The following is a 23,717-nucleotide window of genomic DNA, read 5'->3' on the forward strand; positions in this document are numbered from 1 at the left end:
TTTCTGACATTTTATTGTTACTGTAAAGAAATAAAACCAGTTTCTATATGTTAATCTTGTATCCTACTACCTTGCTGAACTTGTTTATCAGTTCTGTTAGTTTTTGTGTGGAGTTTTTAGGTTTTTAAATATATGGTATTATGTTATCTGCATATAATGACAACTTTGCCTCTTCCCTTCCAATTTGGATACTTTTTATTTATTTTTCTTTCCTGGTAGCTGCGGCTAGGACTTCCAGTACTATGTTCAATAGAAGTGGTGAGAATGGGCATTCTTGTCTAGTTCCAGATATTAGTGGGGAGGTTTTCAGCTTTTCACCATTGAGTATTATGTCAGCTGTGGGTTTGTCATAAATAGCCTCTATAATCACTTTGGTAAGAGTTTTTAATTGTGAATGAATGTTGAATTTCATCAAATGCTTTTTCTGCATCTGTTGAAATGATCATGTGATTTTTTACTTTTCTTTTGTTGATGTGGTGTATCATATTGATTGATTTGTGTGTGCCAAGCCATCCTTGTGACTCTGAGATGAATCCAACTTGGTCGTGGTGTATAATCTTTTTTACATGTTGTTGGATTCACAAACTTCTAAAATGAACTCAAGAAGAAATAGATCATCTGAATAGGCCTCTCTCTAGTAAAAGAAATTGAACTTGTACTTATAAACCTTTCCACAAAGAAAATTCCAGGGCTAGCTGACTTAACTGGTAAGTTCTACCAATTTATACCATTTGAGGAAGAACTAATGCCAGTTTTATACAAATTTTTCCAGAAAATGGGAGAGAAAGGATCATTCTTCAATTTATTCTATAAGACCTGCAGGATACCAAACCCAGAAAGGGACATTATAAGAAAAAAAAATGACACAAATATCCTTCATGAAATACATGCAAAAGATCTTTGTTTTTAGCAAATTCCACAATATATGAAAAGGATAATACTTCCTGAGATTTATCCCAGGAATTCAAGGATGATTTAACATTCAAAGCTTGATTAATGAAATTTAAAGCATTAACATACAAAAAGTAGAAACTGTATGATCCAGTTCAGTATATACAGAAAGAGCACTAGGCAAGACCTGACACTCATTTATGGTTAAAAAAAAACAAAACAAAACAAACTCTCAGCAAGCTAGGCTTGAAGAGAACTGCCTCAGTCTGATCAGTGCATCAGTGAAAAAATTTTCCGCTAAGGTCGTGCTAATGAAAGATTGAATGCTTTCCTTATTAGATGAGGGGTAAAACACGATACCCACTCTCACCACTTCTATTTAGCACAGCCTGTAAGGTTCTGAGGGCTTCCCTTGTGGCTCAGCTGGTAAAGAATCTGCCTGCAATGCGGGAGACCTGGGTTGGATCCCTGGGTTGGGAAGATCCCCTGGAGAAGGGAAAGGCTACCCTTGCCAGTATTCTGGCCTGGAGAATTCCATGGACTGTATAGCCCATGGGGTCGCAAAGAGTTTGACACAACTGAGCAACTAAGGGTCTAACCATTGTAATAAGGAAGTGAAAAGGAAAGGAAGAAATGAAATCTAGATTGGAAAGGAAGAGCTAAAACCATCTTGATTATGGTAACAGTAAGTATAGCACTTTCCTGAGTTCTACTGAGAGGAACTAGTAGTTGTGGGTGCCCCCAGGATTGTAGATGGCTGTGCAGAAGTGAAGGTAGGCTGGGCACCCCCCTGAAAACTGGTGTCTGAAGTAAGGGCAGTCTTGTTGGGGACCTTACACTTTACCTTGTGAGACTGGATGTTAACTGTAGGTATTTAGTGTCAGAACTGAATTAAATTACAGGGCTCTAAATTGGTGTTGGAGAACTGCCTACAGAACACAAATTGAAGCAAATGAGCCTAACCGTAAATCAGGTTGTTGGCATAATCACCAAGAGAATTATTTTAAGTGATGGGCATGGAATATATTGATGTTATACTCCAAGTGGTAGATATCCAAAAAACAAAAGAGCTTTAACTGTTTCCAGCAGTCCTAGCATTAATAGAATTGTTATTCTTACTTTGAAATTATACATATACACATATAAATATATGAAATGATAAGTGTATATAATGTTAATGTCCCTTTGTACCTATATTTTCAGTATAATGGAAAATAAACCCAAATGTAAAATCAAATGTTTTAAATTTTTAAAAAAAATTTACTGAAGTATAGTTGATTTACAATATTGTGTTTAATTTCTGCTGTACATCAGGTGATTCAGCTATATGTATGTATGGCCTTCGTATTCTTTTCCACTATGGTTTATCACAGGATATTGCATAGGGTCTGCTGTTCTCCGCACCTGTTGTTTATCCATCCTACACATACTAGTTTGCATCTACTCATCCCAAACTCCCAATCCTTCCCTCCCCACCTCCCCTCTCCCTGGCACCCACAAGTCTGTTCGCTACACCTGTGAGTATGTTTCTGTTTCATAGATCTGTTCATTTCTGTTGTGCTTTAGATTCCACATATAAGTGATATCCTATGGTATTTGTCTTTCTCATTCTGACTTACTTCACTTTATACAATAATCTCTAGATTCATCCATGTTGCTGCAAATGGCATTATTTTGTTCTTTTTTATGGCTGAATAATATTCCATTATTTATATACCTATATACACCACCCCTTCTTTATCCATTCATCTGTCAATGGGCATTTAGGCTGTTTCCATTCCATTTTAATTTAAATGGCCACAACAGACAACATGGTTTCCAGATTAAAGGAGGCTAAGCATATATGAAATTAAATATAATCCCTGACCCTTTACTATATTCTATACTAGAGGGTAAAAAATACTATAAAGAATATTATTAGATCAACTGAGAAGAATAAAATGTGGATAGTAGATTAAGTAAAAGTCTTGTATAAATGTAAATTTATGAAGTTATGGCCACACTGTGGTTATATCACTGGCAAATAGATGGGGAAACAGTGGAAACAGTGTCAGACTTCATTTTTCTGAGCTCCAAAATCACTGCAGATGGTGATTGCGGCCATGAAATTAAAAGACGCTTACTCCTTGGAAGGAAAGTTATAACCAACCTAGACAGCATATTGAAAAGCAGAGACATTACTTTGCCAACAAAGGTCCATCTAGTCAAGGCTATGGTTTTTCCTGTGGTCATGTATGGATGTGAGAGTTGGACTGTGAAGAAAGCTGAGCGCCGAAGAATTGATGCTTTTGAACTGTGGTGTTGGAGAAGACTCTTGAGAGTCCCTTGGACTGCAAGGATATCCAACCAGTCCATCCTAAAGGAGATCAGTGCTGGGTGTTCACTGGAAGGACTGATGTTGAAGCTGAAACTCCAGTACTTTGGCCACCTGATGAGAAGAGCTGACTCATTGGAAAAGATCCTGATGCTGGGAAAGATTGAGGGCAGGAGGAGAAGGGGACGACAGGATGAAATGGTTGGATGGCATCACTGACTCAATGGACATGGGTTTGGGTGGACTCCAGGAGTTGGTGATGGACAGGGAGGTCTAGTGTGCTGCAGTTCATGGGGTCACAAAGAGTCGGACATGACTGAGTGACTGAACTGAACTGATACCTACTCTTAGGAAGTACAAGCTGTGTTTAAGGGAAAAGGGTGGCAATATATATAGCTTTGGAGAAGGAAATGGAAACCCACTCCAGTATTCTTGCCTGGAAAATTCCATGGACAGAGGAGCCTCGTGGGCTACAGTCCACAGGGTCGCAAAGAGTTGGGCACGACTGAGCGACTAAACAACAAGTGTATAGCTTACTCTCAAATAATTCAGAGATGAACAAATGATAAAGCAAATGGGGTAAATATGAGCAATAGATGAGTCTAGATAGAGAATCTATAGGTGCTTCTTTTACCTGTCTGCTTGTATTTTTATGTTTGTAACTTTTGTAAATTTAAAATCATTTCCAAATAAGAAAGTTTTTAAAAAATACTTTATAGATGATTGTGTATCGCAGTTATATGTTTAAAGAATTCCAGTCTTTTAAGGATACATTATGAAATATTTATGGACAAAATGATATAACATCTGGGGTTTAGCTTCAAGTTATATGGCATCTTCGCATGGGATATGGGAGTATACATATCCCATGTAGATTGATTGGTTTGCTGTAGATTGATTCTCTTGAAGCCAAGTGATATACATGTGGATTAATTATACTATTCTGTTCTTTTTTTTTCAATGTTTAAAATTTTCCGTGACTTTAAATTGGGAAGAGTTGGCATCCGCTCAATATTTTTCCTTTTGAGAATACTGTGCACTTTTCTCTTACTCATTTTGTTTCCTTTGGTATAGGGTGGGAAAACTCATTTATACCAAATGCTTCATTATGAAAATGATATACGTAGTTCATATGTTCCTTGAAACAATGAAAACCCTCACTGAAACAAAAAAATTCTCTTAAGACCCCATCAGTGGCCACTTATTTCAAGCAATTTTAGACAATACATTCAAGTTTCAGACCCATCAGTAGAAGAGTCCCATTCCATATCCACAAAATACTTACACAACAATATCTCATTATTAAAAATTCCATGTGACCTTTTTTTTCTATTTTGGTTTAAATTAATGTGTACCTGGGCTTCTCTGGTGGCTCAGTGGTAAAGGATCTGCCTGCCTGGGTTTGATCCCTAGGTCAGAAAGATCCCCTGGAGGAGGAAATGGCAACCACTCCAGTATTCTTGCCTGGATAATCCCATGGACAGAGGACCTCGTGGGCTATAGTCCATGAGGTCACCAAAGAGTCGGATACGACTTAGTGACTAAAACAACACCACTGTATACCTAGAGATGTGAAATCTTGACATGATTTAAGTGCAGATGAGGCCAATAATGTAACAGGGAGGTGTTTTGCTTCAAAGGATGCCTTTCACTTTCAGGCCTTCTTTTTTCCAGGATTTGATCTCGTATACTGCTTGGCTAAGTGTTTCACTCAGTTAAGTGGTTTGAAGTCATCGTTTTAGTTGCATGCCTTCTGTAAAACATTCAGCCAGGCTCCCTCTTCCCAGCCTGCAACACAACGAACAACGCTTACATTTTGGTGGCTCTGACATGAACCAGGACAAGGAAAGCCTCTTCACAAGGCATAAACATCTTGTAATATGTCAAGAAAGTCCTCTTCCGGGGAGGCCATATCCCTAAACACAGAAATAGCTTCATTGAGAGATCCCTCGATGGCCTGAGTGTTTTGAGTGTTTGAGGTCATAGGAATATATCTGTTTAGGGAAAGTTAAGATTGTGAGTCCTTTGGTTTTCCTATGCTAGATTTCCAGTTTGGTTCATCATTATGATTTTTCTTTCTTTGCAGAGATAGACTACTGTGCCTCACCTAACCATGGATGCCAGCATGAGTGTGTTAACACAGATGATTCCTATGCCTGCCGCTGCCTGAAAGGCTTTACCCTGAATCCTGATCAGAAGACCTGCAGAAGTAAGTTGCACCGCATGTGGAAGAAGGGCTTGTTCCACAGATGGCCCCGTTGGCTTTCGTTTTTCTTGCAGATCTCCAGCAGGTGCACTTGTTCTCAGCATTTGTGCTCGCTGACATCATTCTGCCCCTTATTTTACCTTTTGTCTCTCCTGATCCTGTGATGGGGGTGATTTTTAGCCAGTGCATAGACTGGGTTTGCCCACTGATTTCCTTTAGTGAAGTCGAGGCACCAACGGAAGCTCTCGCCTATCTGAAATGAGGACACATGCCCCCACCTCCTTACCCTCACAACATGTATTTGGGACTTAGAGAAAGAAAAGGCTGGGTCCAGAGTTGAAGGGAAAAGGAGCTGGTTTCTTCCGGTCCTACCCGATGAGACACTTTTAAAATTTAACGTTTACTTTTATTTATTTGAGTGTGCCGGGTCTTAGTTGCAGGACACCGGATTTTTGATCTTTGTTGCAGCATGCGGGATCTTTAGCTGTGGCATGTGGCATCTAGTACCCTTACCCGGGATGGAACCCAGGCTCCCTGCATTGGGAGCTCAGAGTCTTAGCCGCTGGACCACAAGGGAAGTCTCAAGATGAGACCCTTGAGGGTCTCTAAGAAGGGGGACATTGCATCTTTCCTTGATATAAAGGAAGAACAAAATTGGAGACTCTGGGGCATCCTTGCAGCATTGGAGAGGTGCCTGGTGTCAGCAGGGTGATATTAAGGATGTGCTGAGTGGCTCAGATGGTGTCCTCTGGCACCTCAGAGGGCTTGATGGGGGTTCTAAAGCATGAACCTCCAGCGGGATCTCTTTAAGTGACCTGTCCCTGAGAGACCCCCTGGAATGGAAGGTCTACAAGGACAGTGATTCTTCTCTTTTTCTCACTCGTGAATCCTCAACACCTCAAGTATTCAGCACACGCTAGTGTGACACAATATTCAGTGAATGAATGAGAGAGTACATGGATCTCTAGATTTATCATCCTGGAGAAATAGCAACTATCATCTGAATTAATCTTGTTAGAAAGGTGGCTTTTGTAAGGCACACAAGTTGTGATTTTTTTCAAAAAGCGTTCCCCCCCAAAAAAAAAAAAAGCGTTCCCAAAGTTAGGCCACAGATACGCACACTGAACTGTCCCCACACATACACACACTGAACTGTCCCCATTCTCCCGACTGTTGACTCACAGAACTCTCTGGAACTCCCACTGAGGGACATATCCCTCATCCACTTCTTCCTAGTGGTGGGCGCAGCAGTGTTCTGCAGCACAGGACTGGATTTTCAAAAGGCTGACCACACATCGTTTTTTGAAAAGCACCGTGGGCTACTGAACTGAATCCACAAGCCACAGCCTGCCCACAGCACGTGTGGACTCACGTGCTCACTCTACTACGTGTGAGACCTTGTAGGGTGGTTAAAGGTGGCAGAGCCCATAATTTGCCGCTGAGCCTCTCTTACAAAAGAGAATTCCCTCCACCTTGCCTGGATGCAAACTCTGGCGACGTTCAGGCATCAGATGGGAATTTTAACTGGGAGGTTCAGAATGTGAAAACAATTAGATAGACTATTTTCCATCAGACCACACATGCCTGCAGCCGTGGGAGAGGCCAGCCCGGCCACTCCTGTCTGTGCTATGTACACCTTTTTCTCGGGGCGAGTGTGTCAGTGGCTGGCTACCCCCAGGGAAAAATCACTCACCAGTGGGACTCAGTTGTGGACCTAGACCTCTTCCATGGGGGAAAATTCGATCTGCTCCAACTCAGTCACTGGAGTTTCAGGCTTCACTGTGTGTTGCTAGGGAAGGGAGGAGGAAGTGAGCTGGGCACGTGGCCATCGGTGGAGGGGAACTGGCTTGAAGCTCCGGATCACTTACAGTCATCTGAGATTCCCTTGCCCTCTGCCCCACCCTCCACATCCTGCCTGGAGAGGCACTTGGAATAAGAGAAGGGTCCAAGGCAGTGCTTGCTTCGTTATCAAGGGAGGAGGGAGGCCAAGAACAGAAGGATAAGTGGAGAGGAAGTGACCATTTGGAAGCAGTGTGATCACCACAAATTAGCCTGGAGACAGGCCTGTCTCCAGCACAGAGTCAGGCCTGTCTCCAGCCCAGAGTCCTTAACACTCATGCATATATATTCAGAGATAGCTCCATTTCCTCTTTAGCCAGGTGCCCTAGTTTTTCATCCAAGAAAAATGGAATTTGTTTCTTAAAACCCAATGTCCTCATCAGCCCTTCTCCCAACATCCTGCCTCGTCGTTACTTTTTCCATTGTCTTTGCTGCAAACCCAGCCCTCCACTGCCGAGATCCCTCTGAGAGCCACCCCTGCCCTGATGTGTGCATGCCGGCAATTATGGCAGACAGCTGCTAACGGAAAGTGAGCACTCGGTGCTTCTCTGGAGCATTCCGTGGGATCAGGAAGCAGAGAAATGGGGTTTAAAATCTGGGCTTGGTTGTTAGGAGCCTGAGGATCCTTAGAGTGTTAAAGATCTCGAGCTCAGAGTACAGCCATTTACATTTAATGGGCGGTTGATGGGTGTGGGCTGTTTGCAAATCTAATAAGAAATCTATTTTTCAATGGAATTTGATGTCATCCAATTAAACTGGAGGTGGGGGGTGCAGGATTCAAGGCACAATCCTACTGAAGAAAACACTCTTGGCCTGGATTTGTTCTTTCTCCTCATCCAGGCATAATTTCTTTTTCTGGAAAGTACTGTCATCGACTTAAAGCATAAATTATTGAGGCAAGGATGCAGAACACAGAGCCCAGGACTGACTGTCTAGGTGGGGACCCCAGGGTGGAGTCAGAGGTGGGTGGGACTCCAGGATTGCTCACACTGGCCCCGAGGCTGGCCCCCTGCCCCTACTGAAGGCATCACACTCTAAACAGCAGGGTACAGAGTGCACAGGTTGAACTGAGTAAGGGGGGCAAGTCACCCACCCTGGCCATGTGACCTTGGACAGACTGCTTTGCTTCTCCGAACCTCCATTTCCTAAACCAAAGGAACATGACTTTCTGCTTTAACATTTTGTAGCCTGTCCCATCTTTCTAAAACTTACGCTCTGTGCCACTCAGTTGGCATGACAGTCTGCAGTGACCTATCTCTGATCTCTCATGTTTTTATGTCTTACCTTTTCAGTGAGGTCTCCAGCTCCTTTTTGAGGAGCCTTTTACTTAGTGCCGTTTAGTTGCTGACAGCCCAGCCGTCTCATCTCGCAGGGTTACTGGACACTCTGGGCTTTGCCAGATAAACCCACACCCAAGCTGGGCCCACGTATGGCTCATCACAGTTAATGAGCAGACTGGACCAGATGTGGGGGGCATGGTGGGTACCCAGTGAATACTCAGTGAAGGAATAAGTAACTTACATACGTGTGACGAACTGTGATTCAAGCACGTAAAGAAGACAGAGCTCTACAGGCCAACCTCTGTGGCAAGGAGCCATCAGAGAAGAGGCATTTTGGAACTGCTGTTTGCCAGATAGCTGAGTGCTAACCTTTGAAAGAATAGTCATGTTTTTAAATGATTTATTTATTTGTTTTTGACTGTGCTGTGTCTCTTTTTGCTGCAGGGGTTGGGGGGCTTTCTCTGGTTGTGGCCAGCCGGGGCTACTCTCTAGTCGTGGTGCTCGAGCTTCCCATTGCGGGGGCTTCTCTTGTGGCAGAGCATGGGCTCTAGAGCTTGTGGGCTTCGGTGGCTGTGGCACATGGTGGGTTCAGTAGTTGCGGCTCCCAGGCTCTAGAGCACAGGCTCAGTAGTTGTGGCCCACGGGCTTAGTTGCTCCATGGCACGTGGGATCCTTGTGGACCAAGGAGCGAACCCATGTCCCCTGCCTTGGCAGGGGGATGGACTCTTTGCCATTGATTCACCAGGGAAGCCCCCAAAATCTTCATGTTTTTGAGTTTAATTAGAGTATGTAAATCTTTCTTAGTGTTAGCCCTTTAAAAGTTGCGGTAAAATATACAGCATAAGGGGCTTCCTGGGTGACTCAGTGATAAAGAATGTGGCTGCAATGCAAGAGATGTGGGTTTGATCCCTAGGTTGGGAAGATCCCCTGGAGGAGGGCATGGGAACTCAACTCCAGTATTCTTGCCTGGAGAATCCCATGGACAGAGGAGGCGGGCGGGCTACAATCCACAGGGTCACAAAGAGTTGGACACGACTGAAGTGACTGCCCACAGAACAAAATTTACCACTGTAACCATTTTTAAGTGCACAGTTTGGGCTTCCCCAATAGCTCAGTTGGTAAAGAATCCGCCTGCAATGCAGGAGACCCCAGTTCGATTCCTGGGTCGGGAAGATCCTCTGGAGAAGGGATAGGCTACCCACTCCAGTATTTTTGGGCTTCCCTGGTGGCTCAGCTGGTAAAGAATCCACCTGCAATGCGGGAGACCTGGGTTGGAACCCTGGGTTGGAAAGATCCCCTGGAGAAGGGAACAGCTACCCACTCCAGTATTCTGGCCTGGAGAATGCCATGGACTGTATAGTCCATGGGGTTGCAAAGAGTCAGACACGACTGAAAGACTTTCACTTCACATCACTTCACTTCAGTGGCATTAAGTACATTTTTGTTGTTACACAACTATCCTCACCATCCAGCTCCAGAACTTTATCTCCCCAAACCGAAACTCTGCACTGATTAAACAGTAACTCGCTATTCCTCTCTTCCCCAGTCCCGGCAACCACCATTCTATTTTCCATCTCTATGACTACCTACTCTGCTGCTGCTGCTGCTGCTAAGTCGCTTCAGTCGTGTCCGACTCTGTGTGACCCCAGAGACGGCAGCCCACCAGGCTCCACCGTCCCTGGGATTCTCCAGGCAAGAACACTGGAGTGGGTTGCCATTTCCTTCTCCAATGCATGAAAGTGAAAAGTGAAAGTGAAGTCGCTCAGTCGTGTCCGACTCTTAGCGACCCCAGGGACTGCAGCCCACCAGGCTCCTCTGCCCATGGGATTTTCTAGGCAAGAGTACTGGAGTGGGGTGCCATCACCTTCTCCACTACCTACTCTAGGTACCTCATATAAGTGGAATCTTACAAGATTTGTCCTTCTATGACTGGCTCATTTCACTTACCATAAGGCTCATTCCACATCAGAATTTCCTTCCTTTTTGAGGCTGAATAATATTCCACATTCTGTATTTGCCACATTTTGCTGATCCATTCAGCAGACACTTGGGTTGCTTCCACCTTTGGGTCATTGTGAATAAAGATGCTGTGAACATAATTTTCAAGGCCCTGCTTTCTGTTCTCTTGGGTGTAAACCCAGAAGTGGAATTTCTGTATCACGTGTAATTCTAGGTTTAATTTTTTTTGAGGAACCTCTATACTGTTTTCCATAGTGGCCGAATGCTGGCTTTTTAGAACAGCACTTACTGAAGATAATTTTACTTTTCTCTGACGGTGTGATGGAGAGATTCCTGCAGGTCCTGCACTATGTGGCCCAGTCTGTGGGGCCCTTTGTGTTCTGTGTCTCTTTACTTGGCTCTTTGTCTCTTTGTCTGTGGCCGGTGTTTTATTGCTAGGTCTATTTTCCTTCATCTCATTCCTTGTTTTCTGACATTCACGTCTGTCTCACACAGGTGAGGCTGTTGATGAACTGATAACTGCATACAGCTAACAATAGTCTGCCTCTCCTCGTGCAGAAGGGGTGAAGTACAGAGAGCATGCCCAGGGCCTGTGGCTCGTGGCGGCATCTCTTCTCTCAGGCCAGCCCCTGCAGGTCATGGGAGTTCTCTCCGTCTGCTCAAGTCTGCAGCCACTTCTTCTCTGCGCATGGAAAGTTCCATCCACCAGTCATGTGGGAGGGCACATCACGGACCCTTTACGGGATGGTCTGAGGTCCTCTGAGTATGGGTTTCATTTCATTTCTTTTCATACATCTCTGTCTTCTCAGGAAGAGACATCTTTCCTAGGGGCTGCAATAAATTCTACTGTCTCATTGGCAAGAACTAGGCATCTTCCCACCTCTAGACCAATTCCTGGCAAAGGAGAACAGGCTTGCCAGGCTGGCTTATACCACTCATGACTCATGCCTTGCGGGGTCAGGGTTCTGGTTTCAGGAAGACAGGGTAATGCTTATTGGCAAGGCAACCAACAGTGTCTGCCACATCCCCAGGAAAAAGAACAATGCAGCTAAATGGCTCCAGTTCAGCCCCTGAGGCTGGTGACCAGTCTCACAGAGGCCCTCCACAAGCTCATTTTATTTCTCTTTATAGTTCTTCGTCTCTTCCATTACTTTCTCTGTACGTGGGGGTGGGGGTGAGGGTAGGGGTGACCCAGCATGTGGTTTTAGCATTTTCTACCAGAAAATGAAACTGCTAATTGACTGCTGGTGGTGATGCTGCCGATGTCTGCTGGCAGAAATGCAGCTTGGATGGGGGTGAATAGGGCAGAGCTGTAACAACCTGGGCCAGCATCAGAGATGCATCTTCTCCCGTTTCTTGATTACGGATGGTGTCACGCTCTCACCCAGAGCCCGGTGGAGCTTTGGACCCTTCTTAATGTAACTGCCTTTTCCTGCCTCTCCTAAATCCCTGGGTATCTTGCAAGATCAGCTGCTGTTAATTCTGCCTTGTGCCGTCCCATGCCGTTGTCAGATGTCACTGCCGGCAGCAGCTCCATACATGCTTTGAGCCCTAGTAATCAAGTTAACTGGAAGAAGAGACTGAATTTTCCCAGCGTTTCCATCATTCTTGGGAGGAGATGGGCTGGGAACTGTGGCGCTCAACCCATTTCACCAGCGTTTTGGCCATCTATTGAGGAAGAGACCCCTGCTGGCGAGCGCAGAGGGACATACCCCCAGGTGCCAGGTTCTCCCAAACAAGCTCGTGCAGAACAGGAGCTGCTGTCTGTGTCCCGTGGAGCACCTTCCTTACTGAATATTTACTGGGAGGGGCCAACCTCAGCCCTGGGAGAAGCCCCAAGCCTGAAGGAGTGTTTGCCCTTTCTCCCTTAAGGGATCAACTACTGCGCGCTGAACAAGCCGGGCTGTGAGCACGAATGCATCAACACGGAGGAGGGCTACTACTGCCGCTGCCGCCGGGGCTACACTCTGGACCCCAACGGCAAGACCTGCAGCCGTGAGTGTACCCGGGTCAGGGGCTCATGGGAGGGCCAGGTTCACGCATAGGCCCTGGGGCTCACTAGCAGCCAGTCACTTCTGAAGCTCCTGGGTTTCCTATGAGCCTGATGGTCCAGCAGCCTTAACTTTCCTGGCCTCAGTTTCATCATCTGTAAAATGGGACTACTCATGCTGCCTACCTCAGAGACTGGATTGTGAAGAGTGAAAGAATCAGCACGTAGAAAACACTTAGAAAAATCCTGCTAGACACATAATAAAAGCCCAGTAAATATTAGCTAGGCCTCCCTGGTGGCTCAGATGGTAAGGAATCTACCTGCAATGCAGGAGTCCTGGGTTCGATCCCTGGGTCAGGAAGATCCCCTGGAGAAGGGAATGACTACCCACTCTAGTATTCTTGCCTGGAGAGTTCCATGGACAGAGGAGACTGGCGGGCTACAGTCCATGGGGTCGCAAAGAGTTGGACATGACTGAGCAACTAACACATGCACAAATATTAGCTAATATTATCATTTGCTCTTGAGAGCCTTGATTAAGTCAGACCAGCCTGATTTCATCCAAACTCTGCCTCATACTAGACATGTGACCCCAGGTAAGGTATTAAAGTTCTCCAAGCTTTGACTTTCCCATCCGTTTAAAAAAAGGGAAGATGATAACAGCATTAATTTCCTGGAGTTGTTAAGGGGAATCATGAGGACTATTTCAACCTCTTAGCACAGTGCTTGACACAAGGAAAACATACAATTAAAAATAAGAGCTCTTTGTTGCCACAGAGCCTGGGACAGGAACCAGAAAAGAGACAGACCTCAGAAGGCCCTTGGGCCACTGCAGACCTCATCTGAGGGCGAGCTGAGAAACATGGGACTTTTTATGAAGCATTGTCTTCATTTTCTTGTGTAAGAGGCACAACATAACTCGGTCCGGTGACGTCAACGTGGAAACTTGCGGGATGTGCCAGCTAGATGGTTCCATGTCTTTTTTACGAGGCACAGTCTCCACTGGTCCAAGCCAGCGGGGGTGGGGCGTGTGACACGGCGGGGGACGCCCTGACCCAGGGGGGTGCCAGTGAGGGGCTTGGTGACACGGCTGGCACAGAAGGGGCCCTTTGTGTGGCTTTCCACCCAGCGAGCTGCACATCTGCTCCAGCTTTGGGGACAGAGATAGATTGTGAGTGAGAACAGTACAGCTGTTCAATATTTGGACCTTCCACTGCCTGGAGGGGAAGTTTCACAGATGAAGTATTAGGTGCAGAGCAGTCCTCGGGAAACCTCGTGCTCCTTTCCGTCTTCAGAGGAAACAGAGTCCTCGATCGGGCTTTCGAAGCATCAATCTCGGAAGTCAAAGCATTTTTGAACCAGAGAGTTGGCACTGCTCTGCACTTGCCTCTGGAAGTCTCTGAGTCCTTGTGAGAAGCCAGTGGTGAACAAGGGTCCTTCCGCTCAACGAGGGGACGCCCTGGTGAAGATGGATCTGTGTACAGTCTGTGTGCCTTCTCTTCCAGGAGCGTGGGGCCTGCCAGCTGACAGCTCTGATAGGCATCCCAGGGCAGGCTGGCATGGCCTGGACAAGCCCACGTAGAGCCCCAGGGCCCGTGACCTGCCTCTCCCTCCCCACACGCCTTGGAGCAGAAGAGATTGAGCCATCTTTTCTTTCTGGAATCTAGTAAGAAGGACCATCCAGTCAGCTTCAAGAAAGTATAAACCAAGCTATTTCTTCCTAGGAGTCCCCAGAGACAGCCTGGTAATCCTATTCTCCATGGGGGCTCAGGGAGCCCACAGACCATCACAATAGGAAGCCCTTATGAGGGGCTTGCTCCGTGCAGGCGTGGCCGGGATCGCTTCCCAAGTACTCACTCACTTTATCTGCACCAGATCCCAGTGAGGCATCAACATTCTTACCCCCATTTAAAGACGGGGAAACAAGCGCAAGGGGATTAAGTTCTGTTTCCCAGGATCACGTGACAGGTAAATGGTGAACTGAGATGTGAATAGAAGTCTCTGGCTCTTGAGATCTTGCGAATGTTTGCAGTAGGTACAGCCACGGGTGGAATGTTCCAGAAGGCACAGTCCCAGGTCCTGTGGGAGTCAGAGAGGCCCACCCCATGGCCCTGCACAAGGCCTTCAGTGTCTCTCCAGTCTCCGGGTGTGCGTTTTCTCCATCAAGGAAATCTGGGAGGCAGCCTGCAGGGCTGTCTGGTGGGAACCAGTTCACCACAGCTGTGTGTCTGTTATCCTAGCTGGGCCAGCTGTGCAGGGCTCGGGTGCCAGGACTGGCCACACACGCAAGGCCTCAGCGTTGGTTTGTTTTCTGAATCTGGATGTCCCGGTTATGGAGGATAACAGCACTTTTTCTCCTTGAGATACAAAGGAACTATACAATTCTTTCTTCCCCAGCCATATACTTAGTAATGACAGGCATTCACAAAGTGATTATGTATGTCAGCCACTGTTCTGAGGGTTTTAGGTGAATCAACTCCTCCCACCATGTTCCTAGAAAAAAGCAAGCCTCAACCCCATTTCTCAAGTCATGAGATGCTGGCAGAGAGGCCAAATGACCGCCCAGCAAGCATCTCACAGCTGGGAAGCCGGTAGGGGGAGGTGGGATTTGAGCCCAAATAGTGTGGCGTGGAGCCCTCCCCAATCCTGAGACACGGCTGTCAGCCGCAGGGAACTGGCGGGGTCCGCGGCTCCATCTTCCCGAGCCTGGTTCTCCTCTCTGTGCCACGGGGAGGGCACCTTCTCGCACCGGTGCCCCCGGGGATTGCAGGTGATGCCCAGACCTGGCTCAGGTGCAGAGGGCTACTGTCGTTACCACTTTGACCGGAGTCACATGCACCTTACTCCTCACAGAAATAGGAAATAAAACAAACCAGGCCAGTGGCACAGGGTGGAAGGAAACCATACACCTCTCTCTTTTGGGCATCAACGGAGTGAAACTGCCCGGCAGCGGCTCCCGGGGGAGGTGGTTTTGTTCTCTGATGCCCTCCTGGCTTACTTCAGGGGCTTTCCCTGTGTGGTCGCCTGCAGGGGTGGATCACTGCGCCGAGCAGGACCACGGCTGTGAGCAGCTGTGTCTCAATACGGAGGACTCGTTCGTGTGCCAGTGTTCGGAAGGCTTCCTCATCAACGACGACCTCAAGACCTGCTCGCGTGAGTGCCCTTCATGCTTCTCTTACAGGGAAGAGCTTTGCCACCCGCGTGGAGAACGTGAGGGCCGTAGGGGATGGTGGGCACCCCTCTGTCCTCTGCTTGTTGCTCCGGGGGATATGGTGGGGCTGTCCCCTGGGGACCGCGCGCCTTCCCGGGGCAGGAGGAGGAGGGATAGCGGGGCGCGCAGGTCCGTGATCTGATTCCCTGGCTGTGGGGTTTTGCAGGAGTGGATTACTGCTTGCTGAGCCACCACGGTTGCGAGTACTCCTGCGTCAACACGGACAGATCCTTCGTCTGCGAGTGTCCTGAGGGACACGTGCTCCGCAGTGACGGCAAGACCTGTGCCAGTGAGTGTTATGACGTCGGACGACGGGGGCGCGGCACGGGCGATCGTGGGTGGGGTGCGCCGAGGACAGTGACCACGGGTGGGTCTGCGCCCCCGGGTTCGTGGCTGAACGTGTGCGAAAGCCCCCCTCCCAGCGATGTCAGCCCTGGCGGCTGCCGCTTTCCTGCCCCTAGACGGCTTCTGCCTCTTCCGGCCTGGCCCTTGGTCATTTCGGAGCGGGCATGAGTTATAGTGAAGTAGATGCCTTCCTGACTGCGGACTTCCGGCTGCGCTGCACGCTGAGCGCGTGCTTTCTCTGGGCCGCAACCTCAGCAGAATCCTCACCTTCAGACTAAGTGAAAAGCCTAAAGTGACCAGCTGTTACGGGGTGGGTTCAGACTCTGGACTCTTGTGACTCCAAAGTCAGTTCTGCTAGAAGGGGAGGCTCCTGAGAACCCCGTCCTCTCCCCCAATCCGGATAATTTGGCGGCAGATGGCGGGGGCGGGGGGGGGGGGGGGCGAGGTTGGCAGTGAGGTTTCCTGGGGACATATTTCCCGGCAGCTGGGCCCAATTCCTGTCTCCATTACTTTAAAAAAAAAAAGCTCCCAGATGTCCTCCTCTTCACTCAGGGAGGCTATGTTTTCTGCCCTGCAGTCTTGTTTCCAAGTGGACCAAGATAAAGACTTAAAAATAGTCATTTCAAGAGAAGGGGTCAGAAGTGGAGGAACAGGATTGCCATGTACCTTGCGGGTCCTGCTAGTCTTTCCAGTTATAGGACCAGGTTCCCTGACCACTGATACAACTGTGGTCACAACCTAACATGTCCACCTTTTTATGTCACTTTTTATGTCATCTGTTCACTTGGGCAGGTGCCCTGATTGCATAGCTGGGTGTGCCTCTCTAACTCCGCCGGCTGTGAGAAAAGGTTTCCCCCATTTGGGATGGAGTCTTGAGTTTTATGGCTTGCTTGTGGCTGCCTGCCCAGCTGTCCTGGCCAGCACAGGGAGGGGCTGGACATCAGGGTGCAGAAAGAGAGTGGGTGTGTCCAATTGCATGTACATTTGACTGCATGCCAAAGCCAGAAGGCTGCTTTTTAACGGATTTATTTTAATTCTCATCACCTTAGATTATCCATGCATTTCTTTGGACCTCCCCATTGCTGTGATAACCAAGAACTGACTATAAGATAATCTCAGGACGTCTGAGAAATTTTCATGACCCTTCCAAACAAATGCTACCCCTCCTCCTTACAATTGCGTGTCCCACTCCCTCCTTCCAGCCACATCTGTTATGGCCACTGACACTTTCAAATGTCCATTTTCTCATTTATAGGGCTTGTAACTGATGATACAGTGATATCCATTTGAGTAAACGTGCAACAATGCCATTAGAAGTGAATTTTGATATGTATTTGTTTATTATATATGCTGCATCTACATGAGATGATCAGATGAGTTAGAATTATCCTATCCTCAGGCAATGGTTGGAGTAGGAAATGGTGAAAGAAAGTGAAGTCACTCAGTTGTGTTCAACTCTTTGCAACCCCATGGACCGTAGCCTACCAGGCTCCTCCATCCATGGGATTTTATAGGCAAGAGTACTGAAGTGGGTTGCCATTTCCTTCTCCAGGGGATCTTCCCAGCCCAGGGATCAAACCCAGGTCTCCTGCACTGTAGGCAGACACTTTACCATCAGAGCCACCAGGGAAGTCAGGGCCCCCTGATAGCTCAGTTGGTAAAGGAAATGGTAACCCACTCTAACACTCTTGCCTGGGAAATCCCATGGACAGAGGAGCCTGGATGGCTGTAGTCCATGGGGTTGCAGAGTCGGACATGACTGAGCACACACACAGGCAATGGTGGTATTTGTAAGAGATGCATTTTACCTGCCATCTGACACATATCTGTTGAGCTTGTCCCCTATTTGAAGCCTGTGTCTGCCCCGGGTTGATTCTGTCTAGCTGCCCTGTTCTGCAGTAATGCGCTGTGTTTTCAGTGTGGCCATAGTAAACTGGGGTTGGGAACATGTGTTTCCCAGCTCCGTCCCAGATCACAAAGAGCCTGACATCCTGACTGCATCTTTTTTGCAAATCATGCTGGGCTGTGGGTGGGGAGCCCGCTGGAGTTCAGCCAGGCCTGCTCAGCAGATGAGGGTGTCTTTGGCCCTTCATAAAGGCAGCCTCCACTTACCGCCTTGATAGCAGGTGGCCTGAAGAACACTCTGCTCACTTTCTGGAAGGTTCTCTGAAGCACAAAGAGCAGGCACAGTTTCCCAGGGCCCTGGAAGGAATGGACACTTATTCTCACACCCCTGCAGGCACCTTGGGCTCTCTGGCCTCTGGAGTGACGCCCACCCTCCCTTCCTCTTGGTCCCCTGACCTCCAAGCTGCGATCACCCCTTGGAGGGTTGTTCCACAACCCTTAAGGGGGTTGAGGTGGGGAGGGAAATCAGGGGATCTGTTCTGCAAGCTGCAGCTGAGAGGACTCCTCCCGTCTCTACCTCCTGGAAATTTCTGAAATAAACTTAGTGCAAGCACATCTCAGCATCAGGAAAGACTCTCTAGTCTAGATGTGCGTGGAGCACACAGCCCACAGGCCTGCGAGCTTCTGGAGGTTAGAGACCTGGTCTTACTCAGAGACTGAGTTCCAGACCTTGCCCACAGGAAATGCTCCATAAAGTTCAACACATGTTGAGTGAACGGGCAGAGACCACCTGTGTTTTCATCCTGTGGCACCTGGCACAGGGTCCATCTTCTGTTCCAGACGCTTCAGTGGACCTTGACTTGGCAGGTGGCAGAGAACACCTTCCTCCACCTCCTGAGCCCCACCCAGGTCTTCTTCCCTGTTCCCTCTGCTTCTTCAAAGGAGGCAGCTCCCCTCTTCTCTGAGCAGGGCCTGAACCTCCAGCCCAGCCTGTCTCCACTTAGGACAACCTCCATATCCTACCTCTGCTGGCAGAAACCCAGCCCAGGGCCAGCATCACCTCCATGGGGAACTTCCTGCCCTCCTGACTTGCTGGGAGCAGCTCTGCTCCACCCACTGCAGTGAGACCCCATCAGGACCCTTCCCTGTGGCCATCTGTGCACAGATCTAGAATCAGCATGGCAGAGTAGAAAGAACACTGAACTAAGAGCCCAAAGATTGGGTTTAAATCTTGGGAGGGAACTGACCTCTCTGGATCTGACTACATGCATGCTAAGTTGCTAAAGTCGTGTCTGACTCTGTGACCCTCTGGATCATAGCCCGCCAGGCTCCTCTGTCCATGGGATTTTCCAGGCAAGAATACTGGAGTGGATTGCCATGTCCTCCTCCAGGGGATCTTCCTGACCCAGGGACCAAACCCACATTTCTCAGGTCTCTTGCCTGCGTCTAACTGTTCACCTGTAAACTGGGAATGATCATTTCTGCCTCTTTCTCAGGGTCACTTTGTGGCACAGGGAAAGACGTTCGCCGAAGTGCTTGGGGAACTTGTAAAATGCCATAAACCTGAAGGTACTCTTGTTGAAATCTTACTTCCCACTGTTAGACGGCCCCACACTAGGAGAGGGCTGAGGTAGCGTCCTGCTTTGCTGCCTGAACACCCACTCCTGGTAGGCCTGGCCTGCCCTTCTTGTGGAGACTACCTGGGAGGAGTCAGGCTCAGGAGCCCAGGCACTACCTTCCTCTAGCACATGGCTGGTGCTGATACGGATCTGAGTGACAAGCATAGAGCACTGGGAATTTCAGCTGGGGATACTCCTACACTGGCCACCAGAGGTGGGTGGGCAAAGGCTTTTTCCTACCTGATGCCTCCCAGACTGACTTTGCAGGACGAAGCAACCCTGAGCAAGACAAGAGCAGTGTGTTATTGTATTCAGGCAGTCATCAAAAAATACTGCATGCTTGGTGCCTTAGCAGCAGAAATGTAATTGTCTTGCAGTTCTGGAGGCTGGACATCCAAGATTAAGGCGCCAGTATGGTCAGCTCTGGTAAGAACCCTCCTCTGAGCTTGCAGATGTCTGCCTTCTTGCTGTGTCCTCCCATCACACACAGATACACAGACACACACGTAGAGAATACACTCTCTTGTAGTCTCTTTTTAGAAGGGCACTAATCCCATCATGGGGGTCCCACGCTCATAACCTCATCTAACCCTAATCACCTCCCAAAGGCCCCACCTCCAAATACCAGCACATTGAGGGTTTGGGCTTCAACTCAGAATTTGAGGAGAACACAGTTCAGTCCATCACAGAGACTGGAGAGAAAAGACCACTTTACCCTTTACCCTCGTGTATTCACATTAGAGATTGAAAGGAACAGAAGGAAACTTAGAGATCTTTTCTTTCTTTTGTGGCCTGGGGAGAAAACTGATGCCCCCCAAGCTGACCCTGGGGGTTGACGACAGAGTCAGGGCTAAGACTGGGGTCCCCTGACTTCAGAATCTCTTACCCAGGGTGACCTCTAAAAATACATCTCAGTTGAGCTGCTTCTGGTTTGTCTGAGGAAAAAAAAAAAAAACCTACACAGAGTTAGCAAATGAATGGCTGCTGCTAGATTTATTATTTTTAAAAATGCCAGCAAATGGTGTAATTCTGTCTCTCAGCCTTGGTCACCCTCTTGGCAGGCGGCCACTGTGGCTTTCTCCCTCTGGGCTTGGGGTTGGGTTTAATAACCTCCTACGTGGAGCCCCAGACACAGGATTGCTGTCTGTCATCACCAAGGAGGTGCGAGTCCTCGGAACACATTACCCCATGAGTGCTGCGCCACAGCTCGTGCATGAGTCACCAGATGTGGGGTCCAGATATGAGGAACAGACTGTATCAGTGTGTGGGGCTGTGAGACTCAGGCCCTAAAACCTGTGCTGCGTGCTGAAGCGTCTGCTCGTCTTGATCGCAGACCCCCTTCATGATAAGGCTTTAATTAATATGTAGACCTGCCTTCTGACATGTTGTTTTTTTTTTTAAAAAAGAGGATCCTTCTCTAAAGGGAAAATGTTTCATTCCTGCATCCTGAGATCTCTGCTAAGTCCTTACAGCCACGTCACATGAAGTGGTGGTTCCGTCTGTCCTCACTTTCGTCTCTGGATTTGAGTCTAGGTACTTCTGGTTCATTGATGCTCAGCCTCCTCAAGCACTTCCTGTGGACCTGTGTTGTGCTGGTCATCTTGTGCTGACCCTGGGCCACTGTGGGGTTGATGCAAGTTCAGTTTCTGCCCTGAGAGAGTTTAAAATTTCTCAGGGAAGAAGGATATTAAGGATAGATCTTCCATTCTGTGTGATGAGAGTCATCATGCAGGTAGGAGAGGTGTCACGGGGCATCTGGCAGGGGGACCCTCACCTGGTCCAGAGGAAGTCTTCCTGAGAAAGAGGTGTTTGATCTGACCTTTAGAGACTGATGGAGGGAGCTATGCAGAGATGGAAGGTGTTATGGACTGAATATTTGCGCCCCCCCCCCAATTTATATGTTGAAAGTCTAACCGTGGAAGGTGATAGTGTTAGGAGGCAAGGCCGTTAGGAGGTGATTAGGTTGTGAGGATGGAGCCCATATGAATGAGATCCCTGCCCACAGAACTCTCCAGTTTCTTCTGCCATGTGAGGATACAAGAAGTCTGTGACCTAGAAGAGGGCTCTTGCCCAACCTTGCTGGCATCCTGACCTCAGACTTCCAGCCTCCAGAACTGTGAGCAATACATTTCTGTTGTTTATAAGCTACTCAGTCTGAAGTGTTTTGTTAGAGCAGCCCCAAAGGGCTAAAACGGAGGGCGTGGTCTTCCTAGGCACAGGAAACAGAACATGCCAGCCAGGGTCCAGAGAGTGAACTGAAAAAGCTGAGAGTACTGAGTACTAAGTACTGAGTACTTAGTAGTAAGTACCGAGTGCTGAATTGAGAGGGAGACTGGAGAGATGTGAGCCTGGAGGAGCCACTGAGACAGACCACTGCAGCACTTAGAGTTCATTATGCTATTTGGAGGTTCGGCTTCCCTTGAGAAAACTGTTTTAGTTTGCCTCCTGAGAATCTATCAGCCTATCTGAGCAGCCTCTGCTGAGTCTGCTGGGCGAGGATGACCCCTGAACCAGGGACCACGGAGGTGACAGACCTGTGATCTAATCACACCTCTGCCCCAAGCACGGCTGAGACTAATCATCTCTGCAGGGTAAGGGGCCTTGGGAAAGTCACACCCGCTCTGTGTCCTTCAGTTTCTGTGACTTTAAAGGAAGGTGTTGGACCAGTTCATCCCCAAGGTCCCTTCTAGCCTGAGAATGAGGCTGGCAGAGTAAGGGCTCCATAAACACTCACTGAATGAATGAACTCTTGTCGGAGTGCCCACCGTTCTCCCCAGGCTGAAGGCCCCCCGTAATCGTGAGTCAGGGATGTTGGCTCTCTTTGCCTGTTAGGGAACCACTGACATGCTTTCCCAGCAGGGAGTAACCTTAGCTCGGCGGAGATGCTGATTCCAAGCCGGTTTCCAGACTTGGTGACTGAAAGGCAGCTGAAAGCCTGTGGTCAGGGAGTTAGCTGCAGCACAACTTTGGCCTTCTCTAATTTACCATTTGTGGTTCTTTAATTATGAGTGACAGGAATGTCCCTGATGTGCAGAAACTGGACGTTTTGCTGAACAAATGCGAATCGCACTCTGCAAGGCTGGAAGGAGGGAGAGAAAGGGGAGCCCAGCTGACCGCCACCATCCACACGGCATGGGTTCTCATTTAAAACTCTCGTGATCCTTGGTTTTCAGAGTAGAAAGCTGAGGAAATGTTTCCTTTAACTCAGCAGGCATTTGCTGAGGACCTGCTGTGGGGGCCAGGCATTAAGTTCGGAGCTGGGAGATCCAGGAGAGGAGGGCAGGTGCAGCCCGTGGTCCCCTGGAGGTCAGAGCCCGTGTGAGCGTCGTCCAGCGAGGAGGCAGGCATAGGTCCAGAGCAACCAGTAAGTGTTTGGTGATAGCTGTGATGCTGGGGTTTCCTATAGCTCAGACGGTAAAGAACCTGCCTGCAGTGCAGGAGACCCCGGTTGGATTCCTGGGTCAGGAAGATCCACTGGGGAAGGGATAGGTTACCCACTCCAGTATTCTTGGGCTTCCCTTGTGGCTCAGCTGGTAAAGAATCTGCCTGCAGTGCAGGAGACCTGGGTTTGATCTCTGGGTTAGGAAGATCCCCTGGAGGAAGGGAAAAGCTTCCCGCTCCAGTATTCTGGCCTGGAGAATCCCATGGACTGTGTAGTCCATGGAGGTTGCAAAGAGTCGAATACGACTGAGCCACTTTCACTTTCTGGCTTGGTCCTGAGGTGCTGAAAGAAAGTACTCAGAGCTGGGGGGAGCGTGGCTGAGGTGAGGCAGCGGGCAGGTCCTGCGAACCTCACCAATGAGTCCTAGCCAGACTCTCAGGAAGCACTTAAGGGTGTCAGGCAGATGGAGGGAGGGATGTCTGCACGCACGCTTTAGAAGAGGACTCCAGCTGAGTCCAGGAGAATGGGCTGGAGGGGGTGAAGTAGGTTTGTGAAGACCTAGTTGGTAGATGGAGTAACAGCCCAGGAGAAGGATGATGGCAGGTGGTTCATGATGATGGAGGAGCGGTATCACCTCTCTGGACACTTGGGAAGGTCTCTGAACGTAAGTTCTGGGTCCCGTGCCGGCATCTCACTTCTGGCAAGTTTGTTGGTGTCATCCATGGGGCTTTTTAAAACATCCGAAAGTCCAGGCAGCACCCTGGACCTCCCGAAATAGAGATCATCTTACGTTGATTGATGCAACCTCCTTGCAGGACAATTTGAAAAATATTTAT

General features: G+C 48.3%; 1 protein-coding gene across 4 annotated transcripts in view; it reads left to right on the plus strand.

Moving 5' to 3' along the window:
- Positions 1–23,717, plus strand: part of MATN2 (matrilin 2) — a 170,742-nt gene that overhangs the window by 125,275 nt on the left and 21,750 nt on the right. For all 4 annotated transcript variants that reach the window (XM_025265070.3, XM_025265072.3, XM_045162775.1 and 1 more), the window contains 4 exons: positions 5,292–5,414; positions 12,362–12,484; positions 15,510–15,632; positions 15,857–15,979. In XM_025265070.3, the coding sequence (XP_025120855.3) occupies positions 5,292–5,414; positions 12,362–12,484; positions 15,510–15,632; positions 15,857–15,979 (492 nt within the window). The remainder of the gene's footprint in view (positions 1–5,291; positions 5,415–12,361; positions 12,485–15,509; positions 15,633–15,856; positions 15,980–23,717) is intronic.

Source organism: Bubalus bubalis, chromosome 15 (genome assembly GCF_019923935.1).
Source record: "Bubalus bubalis isolate 160015118507 breed Murrah chromosome 15, NDDB_SH_1, whole genome shotgun sequence".
Classification (NCBI taxonomy): domain Eukaryota; kingdom Metazoa; phylum Chordata; class Mammalia; order Artiodactyla; family Bovidae; genus Bubalus; species Bubalus bubalis.